General features: G+C 34.2%; 2 protein-coding genes across 3 annotated transcripts in view; both read left to right on the top strand.

The window, feature by feature from the left end:
- Positions 1-20,655, top strand: part of RABGAP1L (RAB GTPase activating protein 1 like) — a gene marked incomplete at both ends in the record, with an annotated part of 493,888 nt that overhangs the window by 116,396 nt on the left and 356,837 nt on the right. The gene's annotated exons all lie outside the window — the stretch shown is intronic.
- Positions 6,808-7,893, top strand: GPR52 (G protein-coupled receptor 52; the record flags this gene model as incomplete). Its single annotated transcript, XM_084249337.1, has 1 exon — positions 6,808-7,893. One exon carries the CDS (start codon positions 6,808-6,810, stop codon positions 7,891-7,893), a length of 1,086 nt encoding a protein of 361 aa, XP_084105463.1.

Raw genomic sequence — 20,655 nt, 5'->3', positions numbered from 1 at the left:
CTGTTATAATGGCTGGGACCTATGGTACAATGTGCATAGAAGTGGTAAGAGCAGATATCTTTGCCTTGTTCCCAGTCTTAAGGAGAATGCATTTACTTTTTTACCATTAGATATTAAATTAGTTGTATGTCTTTCATAGAGTGTCTTTACTAGGTTGTGGTAATTTTCTTCTGTAGTGTCACTAACTTAACATTTATTAAATGTTTTTAATTCTTAGTCCCTTGACTAATAAAATAAAATAAATAATATAAACTTGCTTTCTGTACTTGGGAGGTCACTAAACCAGAGGATTGTAATGTGTGTCATTTCAGAGCATTAATTTTTTCCCTAGCACTTAGATCAAGTTGCTTTAATTGTACACTTAAAATGCATTGATATTGGGCCTCCCCTGGTGGCGCAGTGGTTGAGCCCTTGGCTGCAAGGCTGCCCACAGCCTCTGCAGCACCTGTTCGTTCCCTGGCCGCCTGCGAGGGTCCCACAAAAAAAAAAAAAAAAAACAAACACATTGATATTGCATTTAAATTTTTCATTCTTAAAATGAGAACTAAATGATCATTATTTCTTGCTAGATATGATTTTTGAAAAGCCTAGTCAAATATTCATATTTAATTTGGTTTAGGCAGAGATATAGAGGAATAATACTACTCTAATTGGAATATATGAGGCTAATTATTTCCCCCAAACTCCTTACACCCTACCCAAACCTCTGCGATTTGTTCATATGTTGTCTAACTTTTTGTGAAGCTTATATGTCAGACAGGGAATTGCAAGGAACTTTGCGTATTCTGAGCTTCATAAAAACTGGCTATTAGAGTTTTCTGGTCTATTAATAGACTTCAAGTTTCTTTTGTATACTTTATGTTAAAATTATACTTAATACTTATTTGTTCAACTTTCTATTTATGACCAACACTATAAACCAGTCACTTGAGATATAATGAAGGACAAAACTTAAGGTACTCATCTTATGGGACTTAAAAATCTAGTCAGGAAGACAAAATTGAATGGTATAGATAAGTATTAACTCTGATAAGTATAGAATCTAATCTGATCTGGAATTTCAGGGAAGGTTTCCTTGAGGACACATTTGAACTGGAGCTTAAGACTCTAAATTAAAATCTGAATTTACTAAAAGATGTGTGATGGCGTAGTAAGTAGCTGGTACAAATATCTTGAGGCAGTAAGGAACATACTAAGTATTTGTGGGTTGGGAAATGGATGGAATAGAGAGTTAGAGCCAGTGTAGCTAATTCTAAACAACATAGAAGAGATGTGTGATTGGAGAGCTACATGGAGAACAAATTTTATAGAATTTAGGACGTGATCCTGAGGGCAGTATAAAACCACTGAGCTCTTTTTTAAAAAAAATATTTATTTATTTCATACAAGAGCTGGGGTATAGGCCAGAGGTGTGGGAGGGTGAGAGGACTCACCAGAGACAGAGCAGGGAACAGAACAGGCAGACAGACTGAAACACACTGCTGAGGGGAGCAGCAGGTGCGATAGGAGAGGTCTGCCACACTATGTGGGAATCTCCCTGGTCGGTCGGGAATCGAACCCATGCTGCAGAGTCTGTGGGCAGCTTCACAGCGCTGCGTTCAACTCGCTGCACCACTGGGGAGGCCCACCACTGAGCATTTTTAAAGTAAATTACAAAAGTACAAAACATTATCTGATTTGCATTTTGCAAGGAATATTCTGTCTGTTTTGTGGATTGAAGACCAGAGAACTCAGGAAGACCAGATTGGAAGCCACTGTAGTATTGTAGTTACACACAAGATATAATGCTGGTGGCTGAGGGTAGTGATAGTAGAAGTAGAGAAAAGTAAACATGGGAGGAGTAGTTGAAGAATTTGATAAATTCTCATTGTGTACCCTTTTGAAAAATACATTTAAAAAACCTTTTATGTGATTCTGTTTTTTTACTTTTATTATATATTGGTGATGTAGTTCTCCTTGATAAACGTTGCCTGCTGTTTATTCTGCTTGTCATTGATAGCTAATGTCCCTCTTGCTTTGCTAAGTCCTTGCCTAATTACTTGAATTTTTGAGATGTTTAATAATGAAATACTGATGCATAACAAAAGAATGATAATTCAAACATCTGTGTTGTATCATCTCATGAAGTTACATAGTTTTACCTGTTAGGAGAAATTCTGAAATAACCACAGATAATGATTGCTTTTAGCTATTTCTTGATTAGCATTCATAAACTGGAGAGAGAGAGAGGTGGTTAATAATGATTATGATAAGAATGGTTATAATAAAACACATAATGATCCCTAAAATGAAGAGAATTATGCCTAATATAAAAACAAAGAATACTTTATATCATGAGCTTTGTAAATATGTGCTATTAATGTTTTTTTAAAGCTTTATATTTAAATTAGGTGCTATTATAATAAGATCAGAAAAAAAGAATGGGAAGAAGAAATGGGGCTAGTAGAAAAAGTCATTCCCTAAAAAGAAGAAAATTATTTGTATTTCTAGTTAGAACTGCCGAAGCTTTTTTAAAAATTGAAACAAGAAGGAAGGAAACTTAGGTAAAGGTACTCTTTCTAAACCCTCCATTTCACATTAATATATCCCTTTGGAAATAGGTACAATTATAGATTATTGTAGTGTTTTAGTCTTAAATCATAATCAGTCATTTTTTTTGGGAAAAATATGTCAAACTAAAGGGGTCTAGTATTTAAATATCCCTAAATGAGATTTTTTTTTGCATTTCCCTGATTTTAGTAATATTGCAATTCAAAACTATTTTTTAATTAGTTCCTTAATGAGGTAATGTTAGGAGAGACCCATCAGGTATTATTACCACCATAGTCCACCCACCACCCCACTCATCTATCTTCCACCAGTAGAGATCATTGTCCTTCCTAAATCTTTGTTCTTATGCTTCCTCACCCTTCCCACTTCCCTATCCCCTTAGTGCTTCAGTTCTGTAGTTGCTATCAAGGGTTAGTTTTTAAGCTTGTCGTTATCTATTAGTTACTTTATAATCCACATATTTATCTTTCTCCTTCCACTTATTTTATTTAGCATTATACCTTCAAGCTCTATCTATGCTGCCACAAATTCCATGAGCTTATCTTTTTTGATTACGGAATAGTATTCCATTGTGTATATATACCACATCTTCTTGATCCACTCATTTGTTCTGGTGCATTTAGTGTTCTTTCCATAATTTAGCTGTAGTAAACAATGCTGCAATAAATATGGTATTGCAAGTTTCTTTTCAAGTTAGTGTTTTTGAATTTTGGGGGGTAGAGGCCTAGGAGTGGTTTTATGAAGTTGAATGGCAGATCCAGTTTTAGTGTTTTAAGACACCTCCATTCTGCTTTCAATAGGGGCTGGACCAGTTTGCATTCCCACCACCAGTGTAGGAGGGTTCCTTTTTCTCTACATTTTCGCCAGCACTTGTTGCTTCTGGTCTTTTTGATTCTTCTCATAGGTGTGAGATGGTATTTCATTGTGGTCTTGATTTGCATTTCTCTAACAAATGTCAACATTTTTTCATGTGGCTGCTAGTCATTCAAAACTGTTTTTAAAATGTATAAAAGCCTAAACTTTTAAAATTATTTCTTGTTTAGATTTTGGTGATGAGGTAGCTTTGATTATTGATGTTACTTTATTTTCCAAAGATTTTGTAATAAAACTTCAAGGAATGTGGAACCTGTCTACATTCATGTATATTTATCAAATGTAATTTTTATTTTGAATATTTATTATTATTATAAAGAGAATATTAGTTAAATCTAATCTTGTTTGATTTTCGTGCTTTTAGGTATCCCTAAAAATCAAAATGCTTCCTAGTAAAATGGGACTTTGTGGCCTTTTTGTATTAATTTAAATACTTTAATTTCAATATGGTACTCTTTCTAAAGTTGTTACTCTAACTTGCGTTATAAATTGTTTGGGTAATAAGAAATGTGTTTCCATTTTGTATATTATCAAACACCCCTCCCCCCAAAAAAATTTAGCAATAATGTTTTTGCTGAAAGACAGTTCAAGATGGAAGCAAGAATAGGGCTTTCTGCTCTTTAGAAATCACTTCTATTAAATCCAGAATAATTCTCTAGGTATTTCCTGACTGGCAGTCATTAGAGGGAAGGAAAGGTGTTAAGAATGACAAATTAGACTAACAAGTCATTCAATTTATTTGTAATGATGACTCTTTTGAGACCATATATGACCTTAAATATTTCCCCAAATTTATCTTAGTACAGAGATATTAGTTCCAAGCTTTGTATATAGATAGAGTTAAAATATATCAAATTCAGCAGTTTACTGTGGGTGTGGCAGAAGTTAGATAAATAATGACAACTTCTATTAATCAAAATATGACTGTATTTTTGAGAGTGAAAATAGTAGCTCTGTCACTTAAGTTCATGAAGACTTAGTTGATTTTTAATAATAAGTTTTTCTGCCAATGAGCATTAGATTACTGCTGACTTTTTACTGTCATAGTACATAGTACCTTTTGGTACTTTTTTTACAGGGCTTAAAGGTGCATTTCAGGGTTTTTTTTTCCTTCTGCCCATAGGAAATAATCTTTATAAATGTCATAAGGAGAATACCTCTAGAAGTTTATATATGCCATTAATATGTTATAAGGATCGGTCAGTTTCATTGTCTTCTTTTGTCAATCTTGATCTGAGCTTGCCGAGTAAGTCTGTAAGCCTGCATGTGCCTGGCAACTGTTACCTAGTGACAGTTTCAGCTGCAGTAGCCATTGGCTGTGCTGTTGATTGGGGCAGGAGGACCGAGTCACCTTTCTGATGGTGAGTTCTTCTGCATCAGCTCAGGATGAGGAGGAGGAGCAGGGCTCAAGCTCAGGTGGAGGCAGTGAGACTGAGAGATTGTGAAGAATATACCGACAGCATCGTGGTAACTGCATCACAGTAAATCGGACTTCTGAATCAAGCAGCCCAGCCTAGCAGCTGATAAAAGTGAATGTAGGTGAGAAGCATTGCCTTATTCCTGTAACAAGAGAACTATTTTGTGATAAGTGAAACTAGAAATGTACAAGGAGGAGTATCCTGTGGCTATTATAAAAGAAGAAGGACTTCCCTGAATGACTTAGTGGTGTACGAGAAAATAACTTTCAGAAGAATGCTTTCTATTAAACTGCTGCATTGTTCCTGAAGGAAATGTGGTTTTTCTTTTTTTTTAAATTTCTAGTGCATGTTATTTCTTCAAAAGGTATAACAACAAAGATTGTCAAGGGACTCTTTGAAATGCCTGTACTTTACAAAAGACTTTTGACAAATGTTAACCTGCTATCAGAATGACCTTGGAAGCCTTTTGGATGGATTCTATCCTGCAAGCCTTTCACTATTTCAAACTGTAGGATTTAAACTCATCTTGATTCTTTAGAGGTATTTTAAAACAAAACCATATTATAACCTACCTAATGGCCCCTATATTCATTGAGCATTTGCTCAAAATAGAATACAGAAATAAAAGAGGCATTCTTTTAACATATGCCTGCTACATAACTGCTAATATAACAAGGTAATTTTCCACTTTCAGAAGATTTAGTTGAAATAATGATTTAATGTGTTAGTCATCTAATGAAAATAGAAATGGTATAGAAACAGAATATGAAGCCAACTGGAAATACTTAAGAAAAATAATGGTAGCATTTCTAATCAAATAAGCTCAGCGTATATAGCAAAGTTTCTATTATTGTCTGAATTTCATATATATTTACATGTATATGTGAGATGTAGGTGTGGTTGAAAAGGTGAAAAATAACTTTGAGCTATGTATTTTATAATCATGCTCCAGTGTAAGAAAGGTTGCATATCAGGTGATGGTAGTCATTTTCAGTTATTGATGCTAAAATTAATGGCAAAAGATTTATTTTCCTTTTGAAAAAGAAGTAGAAATTAAATAATGTAGTAAGACTAGTGATTGTAATGGACTAAACTATTTCATCTGAATGCTTTTAAAAATGCATGCAGAATTAAAACTTCAGATATTTGTCATATTTTGTTATGTTAACCCATTGCGTATTATCTTCCCTACTAGAAATGTGCTTTCTTTCTCATGAGACTTAGGGCAATCTGGAGTCTGTTACCTCTGTTCTGCTCCTTTGTGCCCAAATAAAGATGAGTCTTTTGGAATTAGCCTTGATAAAGGGGGGGGGGTTCTTAGCGTTTTAAACAAATAAATCATAAAGTTGCCTCACCAACATCAAACCCTGAACTGAGCCCTGAGACACTCTTTGTCACAAAGAACTTTTTCTCAGCTTTCCAGCCAAATCTGATATCTTAATTATTTAAATTCTAAAATATGAATCCACTTCTCATGATAGAGGAAACAAAAAGCCTGAGACAATTTAAGTCTTTCTTTTCTCATTCTTTCTAGTTGATCCCTAAGAAACTACCTTCTGAGGAGAACAACCAGCCCACAGAAGCTTTTTTTCCCTTGGCAATTGATTTTTTTTCTTTTTACAGATTTAAATTTTCATAGTACAAGGTAATAAGAAATCCATTTTCTGTGTAAGTGCCTTGTGTCTGCAAAAAAGTTGTCTGAGAACACTGGAGGAAGATAATCAGTGACCTTTTTTCACCTCCTTTCTAGCTTATCCCCCTCCCTTTCCCCACAAAGCTGAGTGTCACTCCTGCATTGAGGCTGATGAAGAAACTTGAATACTCTCTGGGATGCTCAGCAGTGACAGAAGCATTGCCACTGTCTCCCGAAGCTGATTCTGAGACACTCAAATGCAGAGTACAACAGATGCTGGGCAGGACACCTGCTTGCTGTAGCCAAGGCTGCAGGTTCTCTTAAATCCAAGCCATGAATGAATCCAGGTGGACTGAATGGAGGATGCTGAACATGAGCAGTGGCATTGTGAATGTATCTGAGCATCACGCCTGCCCACTTGGATTTGGCCACTACAGTGCAGTGGATGTCTGCATTTTTGAGACAGTTGTTATTGTCTTGCTGACCTTTCTTATCATTGCTGGGAATTTAACAGTCATCTTTGTCTTTCATTGTGCTCCACTCTTACACCATTATACTACCAGCTATTTTATTCAGACAATGGCATATGCTGATCTTTTCGTTGGAGTTAGCTGCTTGGTTCCAACTCTGTCACTTCTCCACTACTCTACAGGTATCCACGAGTCGTTGACTTGCCAGGTTTTTGGATATATCATCTCAGTTCTAAAAAGTGTTTCTATGGCATGTCTTGCTTGCATAAGTGTGGATCGCTATCTTGCAATAACCAAGCCTCTTTCCTACAATCAACTGGTCACCCCTTGTCGCCTGAGAATTTGCATTATTTTAATCTGGATCTACTCCTGCCTAATTTTTTTGCCTTCCTTTTTTGGCTGGGGAAAACCTGGTTACCACGGTGACATTTTTGAATGGTGTGCCACCTCTTGGCTCACCAGTGCCTATTTTACTGGCTTTATTGTTTGTTTACTTTATGCTCCTGCTGCCTTTATTGTCTGCTTCACTTACTTCCACATTTTCAAAATTTGCCGGCAGCATACCAAAGAAATAAATGACCGGAGGGCACGATTCCCTAGCCATGAGGTGGATGCCTCTGGAGAGACTGGACACAGCCCTGATCGTCGCTACGCCATGGTTTTATTTCGGATAACCAGTGTATTTTACATGCTGTGGCTTCCCTATATCATTTACTTTCTTCTAGAAAGCTCCCGAGTCTTGGACAATCCAACACTGTCCTTCCTCACCACCTGGCTTGCTATAAGTAATAGTTTTTGTAACTGTGTGATATACAGCCTTTCCAACAGTGTTTTCCGGCTAGGCCTCCGAAGACTGTCTGAGACTATGTGCACATCTTGTATGTGCGTGAAAGATCAGGAAGCACGGGACCCCAAACCTAGGAAACGGGCTAATTCTTGCTCCATTTGAAGAGAACTGCACAGCAAATCAAGTGTAATCAGACAGTGATTTTGGATCATATTCTTGATTCATCTGGAAATTTTGCCTCTGGAGAAATACTTACTTGAATAGTTGAGTATGAGCTGAAGGGACTAAAGGTTTCTCCCTTCCCCTCCCCCTTTTCATGGATAAAAAAACTAAAGGAAGGGATGCATAGAGAGTAATCTCAAGAGATAATTATAGTGTGAGTATAAATGTGCAGTAATAGGAAAAATTAAGCACTAAGGATAAGGATCTCAGATCTTCTGCAGGACATGAGTAAAGCCCCTTGGTGTCTCTTGATCTCTATCTGACTAAACTTTCTCTTCTGTCTTTGTCATTCTTTGTCTCTGTATGGATTACTCTCTTTGTGTGTGTTGAAGTTATTACTTATATAAATCGCCCTTCATAGAAAAATGCTACATATCATATATGTGGTAAAATATAATCTTTTGCATCAAAGTGTGCTTTTAAAAACACTAATATGCAATCTATAAGTGATCTTTCCATGGAGGATGCATAGTAAACCTCATATTTGATTGCCTGTCACGCAGCCCTTCTGCTTGTTTTTATAATATCCACAGCATACATTTTCTGCTATGAATAAAAAGAAATAATATTTTTGTTTGTTTTGGATAAAATGATTATGCTTCCCCTTCTAATAGCCTTTTCCCCCCACCCTCTTCATTTTTCTTGATTGCTTTTCTTTGGTACCTTAATCCAGAAGTGTCTTAGCTAATTAAAGAATCTACTGCATAGAGCAAGCATAATATTAAATAATTTAGTCCTTCCAACAAGATAATCCATAGCCTGTTTCAGGAATTGTGTTAACTGTTTTTAATGTCTTTTGGAAACATTTTTATCTGATTCCATTTAACTTAGATCATGTGCCCAAAATAGGTTTTTGTTTTGTTTTCTTATAGTAGCAAAATAGTGTTGTTTCTCTTTAAGAACTCCACAAATAATTTAATGCGGTTGCAGGGTACTTACCAGTAGTGAGGTATTATTGCTCTTAAAGCTACTTGGTGTGTCTTTTTTTTTTTTTAATATAAGTAGAATATTAACCATTTTGTGTTAGGTCCTCAAAACTTACTGTTACGTCCACTAATCATTTGTGTGATATACATTTGCATATATTATATTTTTTACAACGAAAATGTAAATTATGTGATCTGTGCCTAATGTTTTCCTAGCACCTTATATAGATCAATGTTGCTTAAGTTATCAACATTGGAAAAAATATATAAAAACTTCTTTTAAGAGAAAAATACTTTTGTGTAGTTGTTATTTAGATATTTATATTAGACCAAGCTGCATCCTTAGTGCTGCTGAGAGTACAGTAGACTTAATTATTAAGTACAGGTGATAACTGTCAGTATTTTCTTTTGTAATGATCTGTTTTCATATTTAGGGATTATATTAATTTATTTTTTAGCGTGCTACATGAAATTGTTCAATTGTCAGGGGTTTAGATGTAGTAAAATGGCATTTTGGGAATTAGTAGTAAAGCAGATGTGAACGGTGAAACATCTAAATCTTACTTTTTTACTATAAATTTCCTGCCTGACAGATTTTAAAATTTTTATCAAAACTACTATTTTACTTCTCAGCATTTTTGATTTCTTTGTTTTATGAATTGCATTTAATGAAATGTGCCTATGACTCTTCAAATTGGAAGCCAACCATGTTTGCACACTGGTGGTTTGACTTCAGAGGTCCTTTGTTAGAAATGTTAGTTACCATTTTATTGAAGTTGTTCTAAACCCTTGTATGTTTTTAAACATGTAAGATAGGTTTAAAATAATGAATAAAACAGTATTCTATCTCTCAAAATCAGACTTTGCTTCAGTTTTATAAAATGTTTACTTAGAACAAGAGTTTACTATTTTGGGGTTCAAATTTTAATTATTTTTACATTTTTGTGGTTTATTTTTCTTGTCCTACTTAACCAAGTGACATCTTGGTTAAGCTGAAAATTTAAGTTTAGGCCAGTTCAAGGAAACAATACTACTAATTTTTCAATTCTCATAAATAGAACCTTTAACATTATATGTATTATTTGTAAATCAGATTTGATTCCTTTAGTATGGAGTATAAATATAGTTAGAGATGACCCAGTAGATTGCACAGAAAACCTGAAGCGATATTTATTTTATTTTCCCTGTCTGACTTTTCCTCAGAATAATTAATAACAGCAGTTATATACAAGGCACCATGTTGTTTTATATTTAACCTTTAATCTTCACACGACCCTTTGAGATGGTACTGTTATTATTCCATTGTAGAGATGAGGAAACAAAAGAAAAGTGATGTATCCAAAATCACTTAGTCAATGGCAAAGTTTCATTCATACTCAGCTGGTCTGGAGCCAAAGTCTGTATATAACCACTATGTGGTTTTGCCCAAAACTCTTCAAACTTTTGTATCTTTGTACCTTTTCCCAGGAAATTTCTTAAGATTTTCCTTTTTTCTCACCTACATCTTTTGCTTCAGTTCTTTCCTTATATTGTGATATCTTTATCCTTGAATCTTGTAAGCAAGCTCATTTATTAAAACAGTGATCTGAGAAATACAAACTTCCCAATTTATTTTATAATCAAACTGAAACCCTGGGGCATGACATTTCCTCGATAATACTTTTGCTCATTTATTAAGTTTTCCTTGAATACCTTTTCAAATCTCTAAGTTTCTTGTTGAAAAAAAAACTTTTTTGAAGTAGTGAAGAAGACTATTATAGATGAAAGGGAAGTATTTATGAGACATGTTTGGTTTACTTTATTATAATGTTTATTGTGCGACTCTAGGGCAAACTGCCTAACTTCTTTTTTGACATATTTTAATGCATGTTTGTATAATAAGATAATACTTATTTTTAAGCTGCTCTGTCTTTTTTAGAATAATGGGTTTAACAACAGAAAGTATCACCATTATTCTCATCATTTTAATGTATTTTGTGGTATTTATCCTATTTGGTTATAAATAGTAGCCAAACAATAACACTATAGTCTTGTTACTAAGTGTTTTTTTTAGCTGCAGAGTTCTTTTTGAAGTTATATAATGTTGGAAGGCTTTATAACCTACTGTTTAAACAGATTAAGAAGGTTAAGATGTGGGAAATTTGTTGGTATGACATGGTGAAAATAGCGTAGTATTCAGGTAGAATCATCAGGTAGCATACTATCTTTTCAAAATAGTAACAGTAATTGTATTTTAAGACATTAAAGTAATATGATTATGGTTAGTAATATGATTATGTGTTGCTGAGTCAGTGCTATATTCTAATGCACAGGTTCCCCAACAGTTGCTCTTTTCTCTGAGCAAAACTTTAGGAATAAGAAGTATAAGTAGAAAGTGGCACTCTCTACAATCATTTGTAAAGTATAGACATTGAGGAAAACAAAATAACTGTGGAATCAAAATTCTCTTTTCAATGTTTCTTGTAAACCTAACTTTTAGAGAGCAGTGGTTTTTAAATATTGTTATCTTTTCAAAATAGTAACAGTAATTGTATTTTTTTAATCTTTTTTTTAAAAAGATTTATTTATTTATTATTTATTTATACAAGCACTGGGTACAGTCAGAAGCGCGGGAGGGCAAGAGAATTCACCAGAGCCAGAGCGGGGAGCAGAGCAGGCAGAAGGACCGAAGTACACTGCTGAGGGGAGCAGCAGGCGGCAGGAGAGGTCTGCGCGCCATGTGGGACCCTCCTCCTGTGGCCAGGGAGCAGCTGGGGATCGAACCAGCGCGGCAGAGGCTGCGGGCAGCCTCGCAACCCCGCGCTCAACTGCTGTGCCACCAGGGAGGCCCAGTAATTGTATTTTAAGGCATTAAAGTAATATGATTATGGTTAGGTTTTTCATTTTTTAATTAATATTCTCTTCAATTTTTTTTAACAATAGGCATTTATTTTTATATTTGAAAAATAAAACTTTTTTTAAAAATGCTGACAAACACAAAATAGTCTTTGTTGATTCTACAAGTAACATTACCCAATTTTATCTCAATACCGTTTTCTTTTGAAGATAGTTTATAGAATTTTATGACTTATGTAATACATGGCATTTCAGGTAAATTTCTCAGACAAATTTAATGGCCTACTTACCACATTAAATGTTCTTGACTTCATTTTTATTTTTATACAATCACTTTGAGATGTTATCTGCTTCATTTGAAATGAATCTCAATCACTATAGGATTTTCTAACGTCCATTAATGGAATCTTTTAGCATATTTCACATCTTTAAAAGTAGAGGGATGACCCTGTGTTTTAGAAAATGGGGTCTAGTTGATGTGTTAACTGCATTCCACAGATAGGTAAGATTCTGCTTTCTTATCCCAAAAGATTAGTCTGCTACTTTGCTACTTTGCTTAAGATAAATAATAATCATCTTTGGCTTTAAAAATTTTACTCCAATTTTATGTTTTCTACTTAAACAAGGTTGATGCTGGTTAAATGTGACCAAATATGCTTTATAAATTAAAAAATGGTGGCATTCTTTTAGTTGGGAGGCCCATACACAGAATAATCAAATATTGCAACAAGGGAGCAGTGAGTGGGATGGACACAGAGATGGAAATGAGATGCTCACTGTGTACCTTTATACAAGAGAAGAGTATTCACTATTCAAATGTTAAATTAAAAAATATTGGCCTTCACTTTTGACATACTCACAGGGAAGGTGCACCTGAGACCTTTTGGCACATTTAGTTGTTGTTTGGTTTTAAAACAACAAATAGACGTTACATCATCTATTTTTTAAAATTCAAGATGTATGTTTGAATGCAATGCAGAATGTATCAAGAGATGACTGGTATTTTTGAGTGAGGTTGTTATGCTTGATACAAGTGAACGTTTGTGCATAAGCTCTGTGTAAAATACAATTTTAAGGCATCTGCTTATGTTCCTAATAGAGTTTGAAGTTTCAAATGGATATTATTAGATCGTACATTTTATACTGATAGCCTTTTCACAGTTACTCCACTTAAACTTTGAGGACTTTTATAATTAAAAATGTGAAATTGGTAAAATTGGCATTATAAACAATAGGCCTGGAGAAGATGAAGATAATTTGCAAGGAGGCAGATTTTATAAACCCTGAAAATCCTCGGTTTAATATTTTAACAAGTTAAATTATATTTGGATTTTTCTTAGAATCACTTGAGATTTTAGAATTGCTTGAAGTTACCAGTTTCAAAATGGAGCATAGTTTGTAAGAAAACTTCCTTATAACGAATATCTAAGTTTTTGCAAGATGATCTTCTTGCTAGAGTTTAGATTTTAAAATGTAATTTGTATTGGAACTAAAAACTACATAAAACTTAGTTCCTTGTCTTTTTATTCACCTGCTAATGTGGTATACCCATACATTATTTTACCTTTAAACATGGCATCAGTAATACTTAACAATGGATTTAATCTGCAAACATCAAAAGCATTTTTTAAATGTTCTTTCAATAAATGATAATCTTCTAGTCGAAAAGAGTTGATTTACTTATAAATAAAATGTAATTTTTTTTGGTAGTACTATATTGTGCAATGAAACAGAAAACTAAAGAACAGGAGATTTTGCTGTATAGGAGCCAAACTTGTATGCAATTGTAAATCTATATGAGAATTTATAATTCTGCCTTGATATATAATTTTATTAGTAGATTTTTGGTAATTTGGAAGTTAGAAAATAAATGGATATAGTCATATTTATGGCTTAAGATTTTTTTTTAAAACAAAAGGAATTTTATCCTTTTTGACTTTGCCAGCTAATGTCTTTCTAAACTAATCTATCAGAAAGCTTTGGTTTTCCTCAAGTTTAGTCAAATGGGTGAGAATAAATGATCTTAATATACTTTTTAAAAAAAGATTTATTTATTTTTATAAAAGAATTGGGGTGCAGGCCAGAGATGTGGGAGGTGAGAGGATTCACCAAAGACCGAACAGGAAATAGAACAGGAGAGGTCTGTCCCGCCATGTGGGTTTCTCCCTGGCCGGCTGGGATTCGAACTCGTGCTGCAGTGGCTGCGGATTGCTTCATAGGTTGCATCTTAACCCTTGTACCACTTGGAAGGCCCTGACCTTACTATGCTTTTTATATTATTTTAAGTCACCGAGATAAAAGAAACATCATTTGAACCCATATGGTCTTACTGAACACCTTAATAATTTATCTTTTTTTCTAAGTAAATGAATATAATCTTATGCAAAATTGAATATTAAATGATAGTTAACTGTCAGATTTTCATTAGTTTTTTTTTTTTTTTAATGAAATATCTTAGAGAATCATTAGGTTCCTGCCTTCTTCAGAACAGTCAATGGACTGGAGGGTCTTAAGAGAAGACCTCACAGATTTCTTACAGAGATAATGTTTTTTTAACATCCTTGTTTATATTTTCACAGCATAGGATTTCTCCCCCCAAGTGCAGTCACCATAGTTACAGGGACTATAATGGTGTTATAGTTTTCCCACCACCAAAGTGCCCACAGTCCTCTACCATACTTCATTGCACTCTCCTATGTCATGTTCTCTCTACTCTCCCCCTCTCCCGCCTTGTCCCCTCCTGAGTGTCTGAGATCTATGGCCTGCTTTCAAGGGTCAGTCTTAGTTTGTATTTGTCTGATCCTTTCTTTGATTTCTTTATATTCCACCTATAATTGAAACTATCCAGTATTTTTCTCATCCTGGCTCACTTCACTTGGAATAATCCCCTCCAGTTCCATTCATGTTGCTGCAAATGGTGTGAGTTATTTTTTTATTTTTACAGTTCTGCAAGATAATTTTTTGTTTTGTTTTGTGGTTTTTTAATTTATTTAAATATTTTATTTTATATAATTCTTACATCTTTTTTCATCTCTGCACAATGTATGTATTTTCGTTTTGTTTTTTTTTCCCCATATAATTGCACCCCCCCACCCCTTATTTTGACTCTAGTCCTTCCTTTCCCCGGACCGCCGCCCCCCCCCCCCCCCCCCCAGTGTGTCTCTGGTTTATAGTTGCTTGTTGATTTTGATTTTTACTTTGTATTGATTAGTCTTTTTCCTGGTCTCTTATTTAGGTTTTCTAAATTCCTGCTATGAGTGAGACCATCCGGTATTTTTCTTTTTCTTTCTGACTTATTTTGCTGAGCACGATCCCTTCTAGCTCCATCCATGTTGCTGCAAACTGCATGTGTGTGAGTTATTTGAGTGTTTAAATACTGTCTCTATTTTATCAAGATTGCTTTGGCTATTTGGGGTCTTTTATTAAGGTCCCTATAGATAGAATTTTTTTGGTTCTACTTCAGTGAAGAATACAGTTGAGATTTTGATAGGGATTGCACTGAGTCTGCATATTGCTTTAGGTAGGATTAACATTTTAACAATTTTAACTTTTCTAATCTATAAGCGTGGAATGTCTTTTCAGCCTCTAGGTGCTTCCAGATATAGATATCTTTGTGTCATCCGTTTCTATCAATAATGTCTTAGAATGTGCAGGTCTTTCACCTCTTTGCTTAGTATTTTCCTAAGTCTTTTATTCTTTTTGATGGGATCATTTTCTTAAATTTTTTTGCTTGTTCATTGTTTGCATATATAAAAGCAACATTTTTGGTTGTTGGAAGAAGTTGTTGCTAGTGGCATAAACAATGGCTCAAATTGTAAAACCTTTCATGTTAGGATCAGCAAAAATCAATTTGTATATAATCTTTGTAGACAACTACTTTACTGCATTTGTTTGTTATTTCTAATAGTTTTTTTTGGTGGAGTCTTTAGGATTTTCTATGTATAATATTATGTCATCTGTAAATAGTGATAGTTTAGTTTTTTTTTCCTAATTTGTGTAACTTTTATTTCCTTTTCTCAACTAGTTGCTCTGACTAAGACTTCCAATACAATGTCAAATAAAATTCATCAAGTTGCCCTTCCATAATTTTAGACAGTGTTATGAAATAATGAATTACAGCTAGTCACTATAAACATCTCTAAATTCTGCCTCCCCTAATTTTTATCCTTTCTACTGAACTGATTGCCCCTTTTTATCCTCGGTCAAGATTTATGTTAGTTGATTTTATTTGTAATATTAAAAGAAATGTTGCCTAAACTTAAGGAAATTTAGGGGATATTTAAAAGGGTAAAAGAGGGCCTCCCAGGTGGCGCAGCGGTTGAGCGCTGGGTTGCGAAGCTGCCCGCGGCCTCTGCGGCGCCGGTTCGATCCCCGGCTGCTCCCCGGCCACCGGAGGAGGGTCCCACATGGCGCGCAGACCTCTCCTGCCGCCCGCTGCTCCCCTCAGCAGTGTACGTCGGTCCTTCTGCCTGTTCTGCTCCCTGCTCTGGCTCTGGTGAATTCTCTCACCCTCCCGGCTTCTGACTGTACCCAGTGCATGTATAAACCAAACAAACAAACAAACAAATAGATAAATAAAATAAGACATGCCTCTAGAAAAATTAAAAAAAAAATAAAAGGGTAAAAGAAAATAAATCATTGTTCAATTACTGTGATATAATTAGATATAACAACTTCATTTTTTTCTCCCACTTTTCCATTATGGAGTAGGTCTTTTTATGTAAATGTTTTTAGATGTAATTATTTATATCGTAAGCATTTTTCTATGTTAGTGTATATACTTTCTGAACATCTTTATAAAGCATTGTCCCTATTTACTATTTTTTTATATTAAAATTGTTTTTTTGCTGAGGTAAAATTGGTTTACATCATTGTATTTGCTTTAGGGTTACAGTTCAAAGTTCTACAAATGTAATTTCCATGCCATACCCACTGCTAAAGTACCAAAAATCCTCCATCATGTTCCACTGGAGCCCGCCTCTTTTCCACCCACCCTGCCACACTCCCTTTCTGATTGCCTTAGTTTTGTAGTTAGATGTCAAGGACTTGTTACTGCTTGGTTTTGTCTGACCCTTTTGTTTATTTCTCTGTATTCCATGTATAAAAGAAGTCATTCAGTATTTGTCTTTCTCTTCTTTATTTATTTCACTTAGCACTGTCTTCTCCTGTTCATCCATGTGACAAATGAGAAAGAGAATACTGAGTCATACTGTATGAGGATATTTTCGGTTATTTATACATTTTGCCAAATTACTTTCCAAAAGCAGTGTGCCAGTTGATCTTCACACTAAATATGTAAGAAATTTTGTTGTTTCTCCACAAATTTGCCAACAGCAATTCTCTATTAATAAGTAAATTAAGGGAATTAATTTTTACTTTATCCCCTTATACCCCTTAAAAGAGATTGCTTTGTTAATGTGGTTCTTCATGGTATTTTTCTTCTTTGCACTAAAAATAAATAAATAAATAATGATATGTTAAATAAGATGGAGAGAGTGGAGCCTCTTAAACCAAAGGGCCCAAATTCTTTTTTCTGAGAAGTCTTTGAGTTCAGATCATCTTCAGTCTTTTACACCTTACCATTTATTCTGTGCTGTTTTTTTAAGAGGATATATTATTTTAAAACACCAAATTCTGTCAATGGTGTTCTGTTATTGATTCTATCTTCAGCATTGCCTACGTCATTGCATCTTATATGTGCCACCAGCCACCCATACAGGAATTTGAAAAGGGTTACAACGTTTTTCCTGCTCTACACCCTCTGTTATAGCAGTGAGAGCCCTTCTACCTTTTCAAGGTAGGGGAGGATCTTTTCCCAAGCAGAAACTTTTGAGGTCTATATCCTTGGAGTGGAGGTGAACATCAAAACTGAAGCTGTGAAGAGCTGTCCTGGTTTCAGCATGTAGGATTTTCCTAACCTTCTGAACCATTGGTATAGTTCCTGCAGGCCCTTTGTATATGGTGATCTCACAGTTATTTGCTGAGCTGAATGTAAACTGCTCTCTATGTAGTTAGTCATTTATTTGTTGAATTAAATTATTTGGGTTAACTGTATTTCTGTGGTCTCTCATGACTAAGATTTATTAAAGCAAAATTAGCAAATGGAGCCAGGCAAAGCTTTTAAAGAGTGTTCTCCCTGTGGAGTCACACAGTACACACTAAATTCTTTCAGCAAGTTGTGACAACTCATGTATAGTGTGTGTTATTAGTGAAGCTCAGTAGAGATTTTTACTTGTTATTATTTTAATTTTCTTTGTGATTGTTCAGGGTTGAGGGGGATTAACAACAACAAAAGTCACACTATGGGAAAAAAAAACCCACTAAATCTTCATAACTGCAAAAACCTTTTCTTTTGAGAAGTGCTTAATTTGGAGTAATCCAAACAGTTTTTGGTCTTGTCAGAAAAAAAATGTGCTATTTTCTAAAGTTATTCTATATATTGAATTTAAAACTTTTTAAAGACCAGACAGTTTTTATGTCCTTCTGTTTATCCACTTATCAAATTAAAGTATATAGCAATGTATTCTATAGAAAATCATATATATGTGTGTGTATGTATATATGATTATTGGAAGCGTTTACTATAAGAAATTTTAGCACTTGTATTTCATAACTGCATTGACTAATGAGAAAGATTGTAGTGCAGATATCTTTAGCATTTGGTACAAGTTTTTCTGGGAGGTTTTTAGGATGTATTTTAGTGGAGATTTTTAAGAAGATGAAAGATAATAACCTTTGGATTTTTATTTAAGTGCAGTTCTTCCCAAGGACAGATGAATGATTGGATGACATTTTAAAATGATTCTCACAGAGCTATAATTTTGTGATGTTCCCCCATTTCTAATTTATTGTTCTCTTTGAATATTTCCTCAGAAAGCCCATCCATTCTCATTCTCCCATCCTTTTGCTGAATATACTGAAATGGAGTGCTCTGAATCTGGACTCGTACTTTTTCTTTAGTCAAATATATCTAGCTTTTTATTCTGGATTTCTTTAAAAAATTAAAACCTAAACAATTCAAAGGGAGTTCATTATTGCCAATTCTCATTCCTTAAACTATTTCTCTTTTTGTTTGTCTTTCAAGAAATTAACATTGGCACCAGTGTCTTCCTAGATTTCTACTTTATAGCTGTGCATATTTAATAATTTATTGAAAAAACACTACTAGGACATTTTCTTCTACCTTACTCCTTATTTCATTCAGAAACCAATTTGTACTGATTCTTTAGTGCCTTTTAAGACATTTTCTATGAGTAACTACTTAGGTCATTTTCTTTCAGTCCTCATTTACACTTTTATTACATTCGTTAGGTAACTTTTGGATTCAGCCTCTTACTTCATCAAAGATCCATCAAAGAATCCTTCAGAACTAGTAAGGTGGCTTAGACAGCTTAGGCAGCTCTATGACTTAGACAATATTCCTGATTTTGAGCCAAAAATCTGTTTTCTTGAAATGTCTACCATTTGATCCCATGTCATCTCTGAAGAAGCACAGAAACAGGCCTTCTCCCTTTTTGATATAGCTCCTCTGAAAATGAGAAAACTGCTCATATATATTTTTTCCATTTCCCAGAAAAAACATTTTTATTTCCTAAACTCTGTATCTTCTAGGTGCAAATCACTCTGAGATACTTAGAGTATGGTGGTGAACAGGATGATATTATCTATTTTCTCATGGGTTTATGTGCGAATGTTAGTAAACAAGAAGTATCACAAATTAAGATACCTGTAAGTAAAAAACAGATAAATTCTGTAAGACAGGGTTTAAAGTAGAAAGGATATGAGGATAGGAGGCTACTTCTCCATGTACTTTGGTTTCCAAATCTCTCATCATCTTGGTTAACTCCCACTATAACATATGCATTGGTTTTGGCTTTTTGTTTCAAATCTCCATAACATGGACTTCAGATGCTAATGTCCTCTATGTAAATAGAAAGGTAGAAGCTTCTCAATTATATGTGAGATTGAGCTATTGGACTACCATATCAGTAAGATTATTATTGAACAGGAAAACACAAACATTTAGATCTTTGGGGCTGTTGCTGAATTTAGACACAGTTGTCTCTGACTCAGTGTGCCCTTGTAAATGCTACAGTGGAACTATTAGTGACCATATCTAGAAATAGGATTCCATTAGTGCAGATCTGGGTATATTTATCTGTTTTAATAGCAGGCTCACCCTAGCTTTGTAGTAGTGAACTTTTTTAAGTCTGTCAGTTATGAACTGTTCTTCAGTCAGATCTCTCCTATTCTAAATTGGAACATTTATTTACCTAGTTACAGGGTTTTGTAGCCATTCCTGTAATATTTAATTTCACTTACTAGCCCTCCCTTCTAGTTTTACTTGATCCTTCTGAATCTTACAGATTCAAACAAATTTCTGTATTGCCTTTCAAATCATTAATAGTGATGTAAAGAATAGTACCAAGAACAGAACTTAGCAAAAAAAAAAAAAGTTTCTTTTAAAGTGATTTTGCTTTATTTAATTAGTACATTTTGAATATGGCCATTTATCTACCTTTAACTCTACCTAAATGTGTTAATACCCAGTTCCCATTTTCCCTTCCTATTTTCAATTATTTCATGAGAAGTTTGCTAAAGAGAATGAAGTATTGTCATTCAGCCTACATTCCAAAGTCAAACTAATTTTGGATTTTAATTTTAATTTTCTTCTTATCTGTGTAATTCTGGACATGTTACTTAAATCCTATGACTATTGGATTCCCAATAATTGTACCAGCTTCATGAATACATAGGAGATAATGAATATAAATTATCTATCATACTACCTGTCATCTGGAAGAGCTCAACAAATATTGAAATAGCAACTGAGTCATTCTTGTTAGACCTGAAAAAATTAGTATGTTTTGTTTCAGACTTAGTTGTTCTAAAATTCTTTCAATAAAATTGCTTATATATAACTATACATAGCTAGACTTTT

This window comes from Talpa europaea, assembly GCF_964194135.1.
Source record: "Talpa europaea genome assembly, chromosome: 12".
Lineage (NCBI taxonomy): Eukaryota > Metazoa > Chordata > Mammalia > Eulipotyphla > Talpidae > Talpa > Talpa europaea.
Note: the sequence above shows the minus strand (reverse complement) of the source record. Positions and strands in the feature narration are given on the sequence as shown.